The 15,618-nt window shown below is 42.6% G+C and overlaps 3 protein-coding genes across 7 annotated transcripts in view; all 3 read right to left on the bottom strand.

Annotated features, from left to right (window-relative positions):
• The window catches only part of LOC116384594 (uncharacterized), a 17,704-nt gene extending 9,509 nt beyond the window's left edge, over positions 1 to 8,195 (bottom strand). Inside the window, exon 1 of the mRNA XM_031849407.1 lies at positions 8,113 to 8,195. Coding sequence (XP_031705267.1) covers positions 8,113 to 8,125 — 13 coding nt within the window. The 5' untranslated portion in view covers positions 8,126 to 8,195. The remainder of the gene's footprint in view (positions 1 to 8,112) is intronic.
• Positions 8,196 to 8,922: 727 nt separating this feature from the next.
• Positions 8,923 to 10,941, bottom strand: ctu1 (cytosolic thiouridylase subunit 1 homolog (S. pombe)). 4 transcript variants are annotated; one of them, XM_031849412.1, is made up of 3 exons: positions 10,855 to 10,941; positions 9,609 to 10,109; positions 8,923 to 9,472 (listed from the first exon to the last, which is right to left on the bottom strand). In XM_031849412.1, the coding sequence occupies exons 2-3, from the start codon at positions 10,102 to 10,104 to the stop codon at positions 8,937 to 8,939; spliced, it is 1,032 nt and encodes a 343-aa protein (XP_031705272.1). In that variant the 5' UTR covers positions 10,105 to 10,109; positions 10,855 to 10,941; the 3' UTR covers positions 8,923 to 8,936. The 4 variants fall into 4 exon arrangements, with proteins under 4 accessions (XP_031705272.1, XP_031705271.1, XP_031705269.1 ...); XM_031849411.1 differs by having other exon boundaries at positions 10,829 to 10,896; XM_031849409.1 differs by having other exon boundaries at positions 10,741 to 10,890.
• A 186-nt stretch (positions 10,942 to 11,127) lies between these two features.
• Positions 11,128 to 12,957, bottom strand: crybb2 (crystallin, beta B2). 2 transcript variants are annotated; one of them, XM_031849575.1, is made up of 6 exons: positions 12,949 to 12,957; positions 12,508 to 12,595; positions 12,196 to 12,314; positions 11,835 to 11,967; positions 11,595 to 11,737; positions 11,128 to 11,463 (listed from the first exon to the last, which is right to left on the bottom strand). In XM_031849575.1, exons 2-6 carry the CDS (start codon positions 12,568 to 12,570, stop codon positions 11,295 to 11,297), a joined length of 627 nt encoding a protein of 208 aa, XP_031705435.1. In that variant the 5' UTR covers positions 12,571 to 12,595; positions 12,949 to 12,957; the 3' UTR covers positions 11,128 to 11,294. The 2 variants fall into 2 exon arrangements, with proteins under 2 accessions (XP_031705435.1, XP_031705436.1); XM_031849576.1 differs by having other exon boundaries at positions 12,936 to 12,955.
• Between the last annotated feature and the right edge of the window lie 2,661 nt (positions 12,958 to 15,618).

The raw sequence follows: 15,618 nt of genomic DNA, 5'->3' as shown, positions 1-15,618 counted from the left end.
GTAATTTAACATAACGGACATAAGCCTGACATCTGTAAAGCTGGGGGGGGGGGGGTTGAGAGCCAGAAGTGGGTGACGGTATCTTTTCACTGCGCCTTTCTCTTACCAAGAAACACTGAAAGTGTCTCTCATTAGTGCATTCTCACCCTCAAATAAATACGGCCACTACGATTGTAGCTTTACAGATGTCAGGCTTATGTCCGTTATGTTAAATTACATCCAAAAGCACATCTATCTATCTATGTGACTTTAAGTTTGAATGATCCACTCAGATGAGCTGCGATAAGTTCACAAGAAAAGTGCGATAAACCAGAGACTCTCGCACGTCAAGACGTCCGCTATATTCTGCAACCAGTCTTCAGACCAAAAGGAGATCCGGCCCAGAAGCTGAATGTTTAAGTCATGGAGTTTAACATAAACCACATGGGAGCACAGGCCTATTTATAGCAGTAAGCTCAGTGTGTAGCCCGTGTCTGTGCAAACGTGCTGAAATATCATGACCAGCTCAAAATAATCTGCACCTGGTGCTGACATGCTGAACAAGGTCTTACTGAAGTTGACTTTGTCACTCATAAAACAAAGCCTCCACAGAGAAAAACACCACAGCTGGTTTTGGAACGAAGGTGAGCCATATAAAATACAGTGTAGGGTTTACATTTACATCTCTCTCTTGTAGCTTAGAAGACCGTAGAAGCTGTCAAAAATAATAAACGCCTTAAAGAAAGACGAATTATTGAAATGTATTCCTAGAAAGTTCGTTGTGGCGTTGACGAAGAGGACAGCTGCACTGCCTGGAGCTTTCCAAAAACACCTGTAGACAGAGCCAAGATTATGAGGCTATAATAGTGTGCACTCACTATATACCCCCCCCCCCACCACCTGCTGATGCTACACATCTGTGACTCCAGAGTAGCTCTCCACAGGGGGCATCATTACAGTTAGATTCATTGTCTAATCTACAACATCTAGTTCCTGTATTCATTCCCTGGTGGGGAAAAGCAGCTACTGTATGTTCCAATACCTCGAAATTGATAGATTGTGTTTTTTTGTTTGAAGAAAAGTTGGACCGTCCCGGTGAAAGTGAGTGTCATCTATGTGTTGCAGATTGGGAGTTGTCCTACATAAAGGGGATTTAAAGAAGATATAGATTAGAGCTGAAACTATTAGTCAAATAATCGATCAGTTGCTGAACAATTTTAATAATCAACTAATTGTTCAGTAATGTTTGAAGCAGAAATGTCAAACATTCTTTAGTTCCAGCGATAGGATTTGTTGTAAGTGATAGTAAACTTAATATCTTTGGCTTTTAGACTGCTGGTACAAAACACTTGATTTAAAGGTGTCACGCTGGTATTTGGGAATTTGTGAAAATAATACAAAGTATTGTTAGTTGCAGCACTGATATGAATGGCACTATAATCACAGTGGGAGATGCACCACATACGATTCTGCTATTTCTATATCCGGAAAAAGAAAGATTAAAACACAGCCAGGCCTGTTTAAATTTAGCATCAGAAAAGTGTCATTTTTAAATCCGTAATTCACAGCTCACATCCATTTGTAGCCTTCGACTAAGCAGCCTGCAATAAACACACACCGCTCCATTAAGTGCATCTCTTTGATATCATTTAATGCCGGTCACACAAGGATACAGATTGAAGATTGAAGCTGCTACTTTAACGGTCTTGCTTCCCTCTTGTCCCCTGAGGAGGGCAGCATTGAGTTTGGCATGAGGACGGACAACAAGCCTTCGTTAGTCTCAGAAAAGTTTTGGTCCATGAAGAGTTCGAAGCATTAAGAATGCAAACGAGCTGTAAGCCAAGTAACAGGCTAATCTTTTCCATTTCAGACAGGGGGGTAGGAGCCACAAAGGACAAAGTCCAATTCTGCTCCAACAGCATCCTGACTCAATAGCCCATTGTGCGAGCTCTGGAGGAATAAAGCTGTCATCAAAAGGGATATGACTGGGACTAATAACACGAGATGAATTCATCAAACGTCCGTCAACAATACAACAGTGGCTCACTGTGCCGAGGGGAACCGTCCGTGGTCACGCTGTGGTAACTAATCTTCATTACGTTCAACAAACAACTCGCAAGATATGTGGATAATGTACACATTCTTGTGGCAGTGGGTGCATGTACAGTCCTGCCTGTGCACATACACCCCCCCCTCCCCATCCATCCACCCACTCACCCAAGGCCTTGCTACAGTCCTGCAGTGTTTATCAGATGGGAGCGAAGGTGCATGGGGAATTCCACACATTCCTCTGTCCGTTCCTGAGAAAGAAAGCAATCAGGCGGGGACATGGTGGCTCTAGGAAGGGGGGCATTTGGTGTTTCTAGTCCCAGCGAAGCATCGTTTAACATGCAACCTGTCTTATCTGGAAACAAAAATGATGCTGTGTGATACAATCTACTCCAGCAGAACAAACATTCCTCCCACAACCTCAGGAGTTTAGGTACAGAGCCGGTGAGGAATGTGCTTGAATACAAAACACCATCTGTCAAAGTCCAGAAATTGAAAATAATGTGTTGACAATTACAGGACCCGTTCCACTAACTACAGCGTGCTTTGAATTCCAGGATAAGGGAGATGTCAATGTTTTCCCTACCCATTTCCCACAGAGCAAGGTGTACAGTGCAGGCAAGGGGGGGGGGGGGGGCAGGGCTGTCTAATCCGTTCTATTAACATGTGGGCAACGGTGATAGCCCACCAGGGTCCACAGCTCACCTGTTTATAGCCGGGGAGCAAAAGAGCAAAACTGGCCACGGCCCCGCAGCGAAACTCTACCCCATCAGGCCAACCCGACACGATATTTATATCAAACAAGACAGACGGGGGCCGGGGAGATGCCAGTGAGACAGGCAGGGGAGGCTGGGTAGAAACCAGGAACAGACAAACAAGAGGGAATGTGAGTGAAGGAGAGAATATTGACCGGTAGCAAACAGATTAAATGATAAACCGAGAGAGAAACATTCAAATAAAATGTTGTGCCTCACAGCTTACAGATGCGCGCGCCAACCCCCCCCCCGTTTGTACACTAGGACACGCAGATTCATACAGACAAAGGATGAATGAGTGTAATAGTATACCATCCGAAAAGACAGAAGCATCTAAGGGGGATTATTTCAAAATAAACATAGCCAAAAATACACTGCCAAGCAGCCCCATAGCCGAAAGATGACACGCCCCGTGAGAGAGCGCTGGACCAAAATAAAAGCACTTCCCCACAGACCAGTAAATCAGATGACAGGGGAAAGTCTGAAGACTGACACCCAGTCGCTGAGGACACATTGATACCGTGCATGTTCCAAGACCGCATGCTAGAGACAGTGAGTAGGCTTTTGTGCCATGAGAGTGGGGTAGATTGAGGAAGACCCTCGAAGAAAGGCCATCTTGTCTCTGACTGAAAACACCGAGCTGAGCTCCAAACAGCCATTAGCTGATGGATGAATTATCGACCAACCTGCTTGTTATTTTTTAGACTGTATTTGACTGAAAGTTATGAAAACAGTTTCAGATTATTCTCCCAATTTATCATCTCAGTTCAACCGAGTATTGTTTTCAATATTTCTAAACTAATGCCGATTAGTGAGCTTTGTTAGATTCTGATGCCAAAATGATGAGCAAGCATTTTGTTACTTGACATAATACTTAGTGCTGCAAACACACATCTCAGTTATCAATAAAGCTTTGACGTTTAATACCAATCCTAGTTATCAAAACATGAGAAAAGTGGAGTTTAATGGAATCATATTAAAACTAAATGAAGGCAGAAGTGAGATGTACTGCCCTGCTCACAGACAAGCAGCCCCTCTGTCTTTGAACTTGGCCCCTGGGGGGGCTCCAGTAATGCTAGAAGAACCCAGCAGGGACTCGGATTCGTACTGCATTACCCTAAAATAATCTGCTTTCTGCGCCATGGCACAAGGCCAGGGAAACAGGGAAACAGCATGACAACAGGAAAAAGAGTAGACAGCATTTAATAGTGAAAAACGCTGCTCTGGCCAGATCACACACCGAGGGCCCACAACTGCCCACTCTACCAGAGTGTGCTGGCCTCCAGCATGGACTCCGCTCATTGTTTTTCTCCTCCGTTTCCTCAGGATGTGGGGCAGGGTCTGTTGCCTCAGCGATGAGGTCAGCTATGCAGCTCTCTCCTCCCCAGACCCAGAACAGGATGGGTGTGGAGCTCGGCAACAAGACTGATTTACAGCCGGGAGCTTCCCTCTGGCCGAGCATGCGAGCCCGCTGGTTAGGAGCGGTATGCGCCATCCTCGCAGCTCTCACGGGGTGATGAAAGCTCGTCTGGTAACACTAACTCTGTGCTGCCGACACACCGGGACCCAGAGAGCACTTAAGACCTTCTAAGATCTGTTGGTATGCTGCGCAAACGCTGTAAACATTTAAGACCACGCTGCTGCTTCTACAACGGCCAACTTCTGCTCCTGTCTGGAGGATAAGGCCTTCCTCTGCAAGGTGATCGACTGATAATAGTACAGTAAATCTAACAAGACCGCTGTGTGTTTACAAAACGCATATCTAGCAGGTGCTGCCGTCTGTTTCAGCCCACATAGACACAACCCCGAGATACACATGGGCCTCAGAGCAAAATACAGACTGAGGCCCACATTGTTTTGTACAGCTAAATAGTACGTGTTTCTTCTCAGGGTTACAGGATTTAAACCATGTTTGTACATTGGGAGGCTAATGCACACTGTTTCCTCTAGTAAAGTTAGGTAAATAAAGATAAAGGCATGTTTGTCTTCAACAGTACAGATGACTATTTCTGCACGTTAGCATTACAAAGCTCGCAAGCCTGACTCTTACCAGTTACACTATCGCCTGTGTAGGAGACTATAGTGTATGATAATACAAGACGCTCGTTTCAACACACAGTGTATCAAATAAATATATACAACGATTGTGACTGAACTGTGTTGATTTGATCTGGGCTGGATTAACCCGTTAATGGCCAGACTCACCCTGGGTTCCCCAAATTAGTTTAGTTGTAATTTGATTTAACACACAGATTTGTAAGAGAATGTGAGAACAGCATCAACTGAAATATTCTAGGTACTAAAACTACATTTTGACACAGGGCCCCTCTGCAGGGCAGGGCTCTAATAGTGCATGATATACACAGTGAACCTCTGGTTTTAGGGGTCCTTCAGGGTCTGGGGTCCTTGGCCACTTGACCGTGTCATTAATCCAGCCCAGGATTTCAGTCATTGTTAATCCGTGAACAGAGAGAATTTACAGCCAAAATGAAAGTCAATCATGCTAAAGTGTTATTCTCACTTTAGTAACCCCCCCCATAATGCATGTCTATGCTAATCCACTTTCTTCACTGTTAACCTGCAGACATGGAGCACGGCCTCCACACTACAGTGAGGTCAGTCTGCCTGAATCTCACACAATCATGAGGAATTCACAGAGAGCTGAGCTGAGCTACATACCACACAAACATGAGACCCAGGCCAGGAGCAGGACAAGCCAAAATGACAGTGTGTCACATGTGGTCTGGGGGGGCCACATGTGGGTGAGGACTCCGGGGGCCACATCAGTAACAACAGTGAGGCAATGCCTGGCTGCCTCACTGGACTGTGAAAGACTGATCAGAGAAAACATGTGGAAAAGTGTGACTCAGAGGAGCTCGGCTCGCACTATGCTGAGGGAATTCCCTTCCTCGAGTGTTAAGCAACGCGAGCAGATCAATATCCACAGAATGAAAGAAGACGGGAGGAGTGGAGTCTGATCGGGTTTCCAAACAGCTCCACGTCGACCCGCCAGTCATCAATGAGCCTCAAGACAAGGACCCATGGGGGCTTGTTAGAGGGGGTTTTACTGGATATACGTATATGCAGTAAACCACAGTCATTAAGGATTTACAAACATTTAACGTGGTTTGTTGTTGCATATTTAGGGAGGACATGGGAGGGGTTTTCCACATGATGTGGACAAAGAAAAGTTTAACTTCACGGCTGTGTGATCGCCAGGCTACCGGACGTCAAAGCTCAAGACGTTTTTGACAATCTATAAGTGTAGTTTTTAAAAGGAGCGAGTGAAACCGACGGCCCTCCCTCTGGTGACAGCATGCGCAGGGCTGAGAGTAGTGGTAGGAGGCGAGTCATGACCCAGAGAGTATTTGGCCTTGGACCCTGACACAGAGCGATGTTCGACATTCCTCAGCAGCCTCACCCCCTCCATCAGCCTGCTGTTCACGCTGCTTCAGTGAGACTGCAGGCTCCCTCTCAACCAACAATCGGCTCTTTCAGTGGCCCTCGGGAGCGGGAGCATCTAGCTTGCCCTGGAGGTATTCTCACATCGGGCCAAACTCAAAATGCGGCACATCGTCTCTCCGCTTAAACAATTCACAAATCCATTTTTACGGCCTTTCTACTGGGAGAGATCAGTACAATGGGAGCGTTCATACAGATACTGGACTTAAGAAGTGGTTTATTCTGAATCAGCAAAGTAAATATAGCAAACTGACCAGCTGGTGAAAACTACAACAACCAGAATTAGAAGTTCAGCAGGTTCAATGCCAAAGGTCAAGGGCCGATGAACCAGAGAGGTAAACTGGTTAATGAGGCACATAAAAATAGATGGAGCGGATAGCTGAGCGCTACACATATTCAGTTTATGTTGATTGTCATCAATGCTGGTGTTGGACATAGGGCGGATAAAACGCACTTTTAGTCCTGAAAGGATTAATTGATCAACAAAAAAAAAACTGCAACGCTTTTCTCCTAAATATACTGCATCACTGTGTGTTAAATATATTTGAGTATTCAACCATTTGTCACGCAAAACGAGCTATTACGAAATGTCACTTTAGGGTTTCACCATTTTTGTAGACTAAACATTTGATCTAGCAAACAAATTCAACATGTTAATGAACAATGAAAACTAGTTAGTTATTCACAGGCCCAACTCACAGCTCTCAGGAAATGACAAACACCAAAACACACATCAGAAATCATGGCAAATTGACTTAAATATCAGCAATAGGTTCACAGAAAACGTATCTATTCCAACAGCAATTTTGAGGTAGTCTTCTATTCTAAAAACGTGACTATTGTGTAGTAATAACAACTCAGCAAGTGAATTTCTTACATAACTAAAAGTTAATTCATGCCTTTATACCACATGATTTAAAGGCAACTCTTAAATGTACGATCATAATACAGGCGATTGTGCAGCGTGAGGGTTTTGAATCCCCATTATTCAAGGTCTGTGTTGCATGTGCACGGATAAATACCGGCCCAGCTAGACTAATCTAGATAATATGTTAGACTAATCTAACCTAGAAAACCTGCTTTGTAGCACAAATCAACAGGGTCACAGGGTCACGGTCCTACCAACAATACTGCTATACTGTTTCACCTCTAGGAGAAAGTGTTGACAGTACCTTTGACATAGTAAATAACATGTTGGGTTTATTTGCAGTACAATTTCCAGTTTTTCTATTGTCCTAATCTCCTGTGTCTCCTGTTTCAAGGCTTTCCCATTTATTTACACAAACACAGCAGATTGCATGGCCAGTGATGAGGTATCACTAGCAGTTAGGTCTGTTTCATCAGACACTTTATAAGCCAGGGTTGAGCTCACATTGTGCTGCAGCGAGCAGTCTAAATGGGGAGGCCCGTTGACTCCACCACTTCAAAGCTGGAATGAGTAGCCTGGGGGCAAAAGTTGAGGAGGTATAATGTTGAAGCTCAGTGTCAAAATGTCAACCAAATATCTCCTCCCTCTGGCTGACGAATTGAAAAAGTAAGTTTGTTTAAATGTGCAGGATAACGATGTGTTATCCGACACATTAACGTGACTACAGAGAGCTTTAAAAAAGGAGGTTGGTAAACGGCTAACAATGCTACGATGCGTGTATAAATCAAAGAGGGTAACATGAGGCAAACATCCACTCAGTCATACTGCACCGTGACATTTTTTTGGGCAGCAAAATAGCCAGCATTTTACAGAGTAAGGTGACCCAGAAACTTGTGGTTTTTTTTAACGTAAACTCTCGTAACGTGAACTCCTCCACCTTGCTGTCCGCTGCTCACTGTGGAAAAACAAGAGCGTATAACAAACGACTCGATAACTCACCTAAGTCGTCCATAGTGGCTGCCTGGCTTCGGCCTGTCTCCCGTTTTATGTTTTGGTAGCTTCTCAACTTTACGAGTTTTCCTCTCTCCAAACTTCTCCCCACTGGCTGCTGCACTGGAAGTTGGTCGGGGATAGCTCTCGTGAACGCGCTGCAATATGTGCATGTGTACTTTTAGCAGAGCGCGCGCTCTGATTTGAGGCTCGGTGATGAGCGACATCTAGCGGCCAGAAGGTGGAACTACACGAAGTGACACCGATCAGCCGAATTCACGAGACGGATGATCGTATTTGGAAAAAACGGAAAATACTTTTTCATGATCATTTTGTGTGCGTTCTCACAGATAATGTTTTCACAGATTTATAAGATAAAATTTATTTATTTCATTATATTATTAATTATTGCATCCACCTCAAGAAAAACAGGAGAAACAAGAAGATATGGGATGATGCATGTATTAAATCATCATATCCTCCACAGAGATTGGAGCATTGAAACATAAAGAAGAAACATGAAATACAAAAAAATAAATAAAACATGCCACCAGTGAGATTCCATCGCTGTGGAAACATTTCTCATGTCTGCACTTCACACACCTAGTAGGTGTACACTACTTACACAAGAATTTGGAAATCCAAGTGATGCTGATAATGTTTAATATATCCATGGTAAAAGTGACCTGATTAGCTCATCATAGAATATTTAATTGATGATAAATGGGGAAAAAAATCCCAGTTGACTCATTAGACTTTTCTAATGTAAAAGACTACACATGGTGCATTTTAAAATGTGGTCTTGTGGTAAATAAAACAGGGGATCATAATTGTCAAAAGTCTACCGATTTCAGCTTCCTCTCCTCCTTCTCAGTAAGAGGCTGCTTGGAGAGGATTTTGTCATGCAGCAGGTGGTGTTTGCCAATGCCCAGCTTCGGCAGACCTCGGTTCAGCCCCTCCAGCAGCACACATGACTTACACAGAGCCTGGCTGGAGATGTAGCCACATTGTTTGCAGGTCCCCTGCACAGGCATCTTCACGCCCTCCCGCACAGAGAGGTTCTCCCCCGAGTGAACAATATCCATTATGGAGCTCGGCCTCACACTCTCCAGGTCCTTTAAAAAGGTCCTCGCATGGCCCCGATAAGCATTGGGAGAGTAGATACATTCAGTGGAAAAGTAGTCCAACTTCTTAAAGTACGCATACAGAACAATCTCTTTCTCGTACGCATACTTGAGGGGCTTGCAGCGCGGCACGACCCCTTCGCCTTCGCTGCTTGTGGAGATGGCAGTGCATCGGCGCAGACGAGCTATGTCCCCTCGCAAGACGTTCATCAAAACCGTCTCTGCCACATCATCAGCATTGTGACCTGTGAAAGAAAACACAGATACAGCCCTTGTAACAAATTCTAACAAACATATTTACTCTTTTAAATTCAGGCTGCTCTTTCACATTTCAAAGTTGAAATTCTTGCATTCACATTTCTAAATGCTCTTTGGGATTACCTGTACATATCTTGTCCACTTTCAACATGATGGCTCCTCTGTCGAGAGCCTGCCTTCTGAACACTCCACAGAAGGTGCAGTTATTTTTCCGTCCCACCTGCTTCACTATAGCATCCATAGTCCAGCCGTACAGCTCCTCGTACGACACGATCTTCAATGGCAGCTCGTACTGTTGCTGATTCCTCTTCACCGTCTCCAAGGAGTCATCTCGGTAACCAGAGATTCCCTCATCCACTGAGAGAAGCATAAGTTCAAGGCCGTAGTTGTACCGCTCATTTAGGAGCTTCATTACATGTGCGAGCACTGTGGAGTCCTTTCCACCCGAGGCGGCAATTCCCACTATCTCCCCATGTTTGAACAGCTTTGCTGCCACGATCGTCTGATGCACCTCCTCCTCAAAGGCCCAGAAGAAGCACTCCTTGCACAGCGAGTGGCCTGTTTTTGGACGCTTCAGCACAGCACGCTTGTCGATACAGTTACTGCACAGGACAGGCATCTTTACTGTTGGATACGAGATTCAAATTTAGTTAAACAAATATGTAAGTAAAAGTCTGTCAAATAAACTAATATACTATGCTCCATCTTTTCAGTTGAAGATGCATACAGCTGACCCACAAACTTTCATTATTATTCCCTTAATTTAATAGATCCTTCACTGTTATCTTAATAAAATTGCTCTTTAGTTTAATCATTTTCTCTTTGCTAATGTATGTACCTGAATGCATATGACGATTGATTGTAAGTATAACTTCAAGTTAAGCAGGGAAAAAATTCAGTACACTTATTAAGGATTCAATTTGCATAATGTATTAACTTTAAAGGTGCTGCTGTGGATACTACTATCCCACAATGCACTGCTCAACTGAAACGGTGGAGCGGGTTACATCATACTGTAAGATGTGAGGTTGTGGCTGTTAAATACCCTAAAAACAAACCTCCTGGGAAGAAGTTGATAAAAACAGCCCGTAAAACCTTTAACATTTCGCTAACTGTTTGAAATGACTTTATACAATTTAAGCACACGGCTGTTCATTTCATATAAAAGCCCAACGACGTACTAATTTTAACTTTAGCCGTTTCCTTGTCAATTTAAGCTAAGTAGTCACATTTCTATTAAGTAACATGTTCATACCAACGTTTTCGATGAACCGAGATCTGAATTGCGCATATGGGGACGAAGTACACTAGAAAAAATACTTAAAACATATACACTTTCTTACTTAAACAACAAAAGTATTACACGAACAGATAAAGTAGCATGTTGTTGTCTCGTGAGCTCCGCTTCACCGGAAAACAGGAAGTGACGTCATCCGTTAGCTCCTGCAGCACAACCTACTGGTCGGAGTTACTAAGTGCACATTAAACTACAATATTAACAACATTGAAATGTTTCTTATGGTACCTCCATAGACCCTTTAAATCATTTGGCATAACTGACCTAACTTTAATTTCACCTGTGTTATCCCTTTAGGATGTTACTGTGAAGTGGCAAATAACTCAAGTAAATCACACAATCACGTCAAATGTAAGCAATTAGGATTTATTAGTTTGCTTCAAAGAATGCCACTACTGCAACAGCTGCAATAGATATCAAAATGCTGCATGATGTAAATGAAGAACAAAGGGGTTGATGCTGGAAGGTAGTGAGGCCATGGTCAGGGTTCATGACAGGAAAGAGTCACAAGCTTAGTTGACGGGGTGAAAAGCACCCCTCTGATGCCACTGCATGTCTCTGATGCGCCGGACCGACTGGATCTGAGGAATCTGGGCTCCGAACTCAGTGCTGTCCTTATACTCCCCCTTTTCAAACAGGTACTGATAGCCTCTGTAGCCTGGATACTGATAGCCCACCCAACTGGTGCACCAGGAGCACAGAGAGGGGGAAAACAGATAAGAGACAGTTTTAGGTGAAGAGATAGTGACAAGAGACATGAAGTAAGTTATTTGCAGTATCACTCAACATCTGTGTTGGGAAGATGGACTCACGTGCCACTCTGAACTCGAACAGAGGAGACCTTCTCCTGGTAGCCGTGTGCGTGAAAGCTGGGCACATCGTCATCTATGATTTCTATCTTCTTCCCTGCAAAGCTGGGGTTTTCATAAAGGACAATCTTGTGCTCCTGGCTGTCCTGAAAGAGGAGCAAAGCATTAACCAGGTGGATGATTCGACTGATGGCACGACTGATGGGGGTACATGTATCCATGTATGGGTGGTATCTTTCTTACCACTTTAATCGTGCGGAATGCAATAATGGTGTCACTACGCCTGCTGTTGGTCCAGGAATCCCAGCGAGGATACTCCCCCTTCTCAAACACATACTGCTCACCCTTACAGCTGGCCTGCTCGTATCCCACCCATCTGAGTGGGCAGGGAAGAAAGAGATGGATGGTTGTGATTGAAGTAGGGGGCAAAGCAGGAAAGAAATCTAGTTGCACACATATCATTGTTTTTTCTGGCCATTTTTGTCCCTTCCATTCTGTACTCATACACAAAGTAATTCCCTTATTCTGGGACTTTATGTCACTCCCTGGCTGTTTGGTTCTAAATCATTTTTTAATGCTCTGTCGGTCTCTGACCCACACTCACGGTCCACACAGCACCAGTATGGAGCCCACTTTCTCCACGCCTGCTTCCTGGAGGTTGTTGCAGGGACCAGTCAGCTCATGGCAGCGTCCCTGGAAGTTTTCCTGCTCATAGATAACCAGCTGTGTGCCGATGGGAGAAAAGGTGAGTGTGAGTTGTTGAGCTACTGGTCTCAATTTCAAGAGTGTCAATCTGTTTACAATTTGATGTTCGGTGGATGCAAGGCATCCAAATAGGGCAAGTGTAACTCCTGCAGGAAGAAGTTGTAAATTGTAATTTAATTGGTCTCTGCATGTCTGCTGCATCTCCTCTCACCTTGAATGCACTGGTGCCTGGCTGCTGCTGCTTGGATGCAGGGTTCAGGTGGTCTGTGGCCATAGTGAATGGATTGGCAAAGATGAAACTGAAAAGAAAAACTATAATATCTGTTGTTTCTTATAAATATCCTTGGATGTCTACATGATTAACAACATGTAGCTGTCTTTATATCTGAAATATGAGCAGGTCAAACTGCTGTTGATCCCACTTTTACATATTTCTTTATAACATTTACCCACACACATGTATAAAAAAGTGCCCGTCCCTCTCCCTCCAAAACAAGTTTCTGAACACAGAATTACAGCAATGAAACATGGGAGACCGTTTGAAGATAAATTAAACCTAAAATATTCAAACAGCAAAATAAAAAAAATACTGATCAAAAATGCTAAAGTAAACTTAATAAAAAATACAGCTTGACGGACATGAACCTCTTACCAGTACCTGTCTGTGCCAGTGTGTTTGTGATGGCACGATGAGCTCAATATATACGGGACGCCCAGGGGTGGAAACTCTGCCAACAGTCCCCACAGTGTCCAAGCCGGCCTGCAGATCGGCCTGTCATAGGCCCAGCAGACTGAAATGAGGGGTCACCCTGTATTCTCCCCCCACCCCGGGGAGTCACACTCCCACAAAGTTATTTCATTAGTTGTCAGTTTTGTCCAGCCAGTCATTGTTCGATATCCACATGATTCAGCACAAACAGTGCCAAGAGTCCCACACCTACAATGAGAGGGAGAGCGAGAGAGAAAGACAGTAAAAGATGGGTTTCACTGTGCAGGAGAGATTGATAATGATTTGAATTACAGTCCAAATACCTCTGAATATTTCCACAAGAGTAGATTTATTTGTTATTCAATTTCTAGAAAACTCTATTAAGGTTTCATGTCAAAAAAACATTTGCCTCTGCTGTTTGGAAGCTCCAGAGCTTCAGTCAAACCTGTTTACCGCAATGCCAAAAAGTTTAGTGAGGATACATTTTAAAAAACTATATGTCACATTTCATTATTTAATTCGTTTTATTGACCTTGTATGTGCATATAAATAGTCTTGCAAGGGCCCAGAATTAAATATTGTCTTCTATTGAAGAAAAAATATTGTGTTATAATTTTACTTTACGTTACTTAATTTTATAAGTGTACATTTAGATATGTACATATATTTAATAATATATATATAGCTTAAATACAGAGAGCATGTATCACTATTGAGGTTAGATCCAACCTTCTGTAGAGATTTCAGATGAGAGGTTTTGTAGTGCAGCAGAATTGGAATATAATAAAGTACTTTTCTCAAGTTATATATTTAAGTGCCATTTTGCAGACCCGGTACTTTTTCTGAATATTGTGAGACTTTATATGTTTACTCCACTACCTGGAGGTTTTTTGCTCCACTTCATTTCAATTCACTTCACTTGCAGCATCGGTGACATCTCTCAAAACTTAAAAAAAAGCTTTTTAATTAATTCTACAAACCACTTTATTTTTAACACGTCTCATCAGCTTGATTAGTATTATCTTTTTTTGTAGCTTATATGATCATTGTTGGGTATTTTATTAAATTTTATATTCACACTATTTTACTCATAACTGTTTTAATCCTGGTTTTACATGTAGAGCATTTTGAGTCTTTGTTTTGAAATGTGATAAATAAATATAAATAATGTTTATTATAATGTTTATTATTGTTATTTATCATGACTTGCTTAGCAGGATGAGGTTTAGATGTTAATCATGGGAGCATGCAATATAATGGAGTTATTACAACAAGCTGCAATACTACAATACTAGTTTAGGCTGTGATCACATAGGATACACTTTTCACTTGCTGGTCTTTTAAAAATATATATTTTTGACAGAGAAGTATTTTTATCTTAATAACATGTTGAATGTTGACTTATGAATCATCATTATTATCATTATTATTGAGTAAAGAGTTTTACCACATCTACTGGTGGAAGTTTTGAGGCAGAGAGTCTAGAATTACATCCCAGCTGACCACCATCATGTGTGCTGTGCTGCAACCCTTAAAATAAGCAAATGAACACCTGTATAGCTCCAGGGGCGCTCAACTGATCTTGCACTGACATCTGTGAAGAAGTACAAAAAGATACACGTAGGCGAAGCATGTGCAAAGACAGATTCCAGTTTCTCTGTGTTCTTGTAGTTGCGAGTACTTTTCCAAATCCCGTCTGTTGGCTATCACATAAGATGTGACGGAGTATGAATCGAGTATGTACCATGCAAGTGCTTAATGAAGACTGTGTGGGCATCTTCAATTTTCTTAAACTACCCATGTTACGTCTGAAACGCTCCACCTCCTGTAGATATCTATATCTCATAAAAGACATAACAGAAACAGAGTCAGTCGATCATCATTAATTCACAGCTAGACATGATTCAGTGTTATCCATGCGTTAGAATAGTGTTTAACCCCCCCATTTAATGTCATAGGCTACAAGGCAGTGAATGAGCTTTCAGGATAGGAGTTAGTGAAACACTCAAGATTTTGGCAAATTTGGGTCTATGAATATTTGTGATGAACCATGTTACTATTCTGTTGGGATATTTGATGTTTTTTTTACGTCATTACACTTAATTTCAGTTCAACAGAAACAGGATTACGTTGTATGAGAGAGAGAACCAATTAGTTATTTGAGTTTGCTGAGAATTTGTGATCAATGTCTGAATGTATCCCCATTGCAGCAGTGAGAGACTGGAGTAAAACTGAGCTGTTTGTGACATTGCCATCTGTCTTGTGATGATTCAAAACACAGGCCTGAGTTTATAAAGAACATATGAGGTTGTGCGTGTATTGAGGTTTCTTTCAAAGAATTTAAGGGTGAGAAAAGTCGGCTCCATATTGTAGTGCAACTTGTTTTAGTCTATATCTGAATTAGGGATCTGGGTTTTACCTCTCATGTCAAGAAGGCTTTATGCTCTGGTGAAAAATACAGATTAAAGTGCAGCAATGTGACACTAAGAATAAATCCTCATAATTTGTCCGTGTTCTGAATCAACCGCCTAACCGAAAGGTTCCTCATAATCCAATGTGATAGACCTTAGTATGCTACAGATGTGTATTTATTACTCATGTGAGAAAATCTAA

This window comes from Anarrhichthys ocellatus, unplaced genomic scaffold (assembly GCF_004355925.1).
Source record: "Anarrhichthys ocellatus isolate YVR2014 unplaced genomic scaffold, GSC_Weel_1.0 scaffold9, whole genome shotgun sequence".
Classification (NCBI taxonomy): domain Eukaryota; kingdom Metazoa; phylum Chordata; class Actinopteri; order Perciformes; family Anarhichadidae; genus Anarrhichthys; species Anarrhichthys ocellatus.
Note: the sequence above shows the minus strand (reverse complement) of the source record. Positions and strands in the feature narration are given on the sequence as shown.

Excerpts from the sequence above, each read along its gene's own strand:
- crybb2 (XM_031849575.1), bottom strand. The coding sequence starts at position 12,570 with ATGGCCACAGACCACCTGAACCCTGCATCCAAGCAGCAGCAGCCAGGC. Across the intron at positions 11,968-12,195 it reads ATACTGGTGCTGTGTGGACC|ATGGGTGGGATACGAGCAGG; the intron begins GTGAGTGTGGGT and ends CTGCCCACTCAG. Across the intron at positions 11,464-11,594 it reads GTTCGAGTTCAGAGTGGCAC|TTGGGTGGGCTATCAGTATC; the intron begins GTGAGTCCATCT and ends CTGGTGCACCAG.
- ctu1 (XM_031849412.1), bottom strand. The coding sequence starts at position 10,104 with ATGCCTGTCCTGTGCAGTAACTGTATCGACAAGCGTGCTGTGCTGAAG. Across the intron at positions 9,473-9,608 it reads AGTGGACAAGATATGTACAG|GTCACAATGCTGATGATGTG; the intron begins GTAATCCCAAAG and ends TTTCTTTCACAG.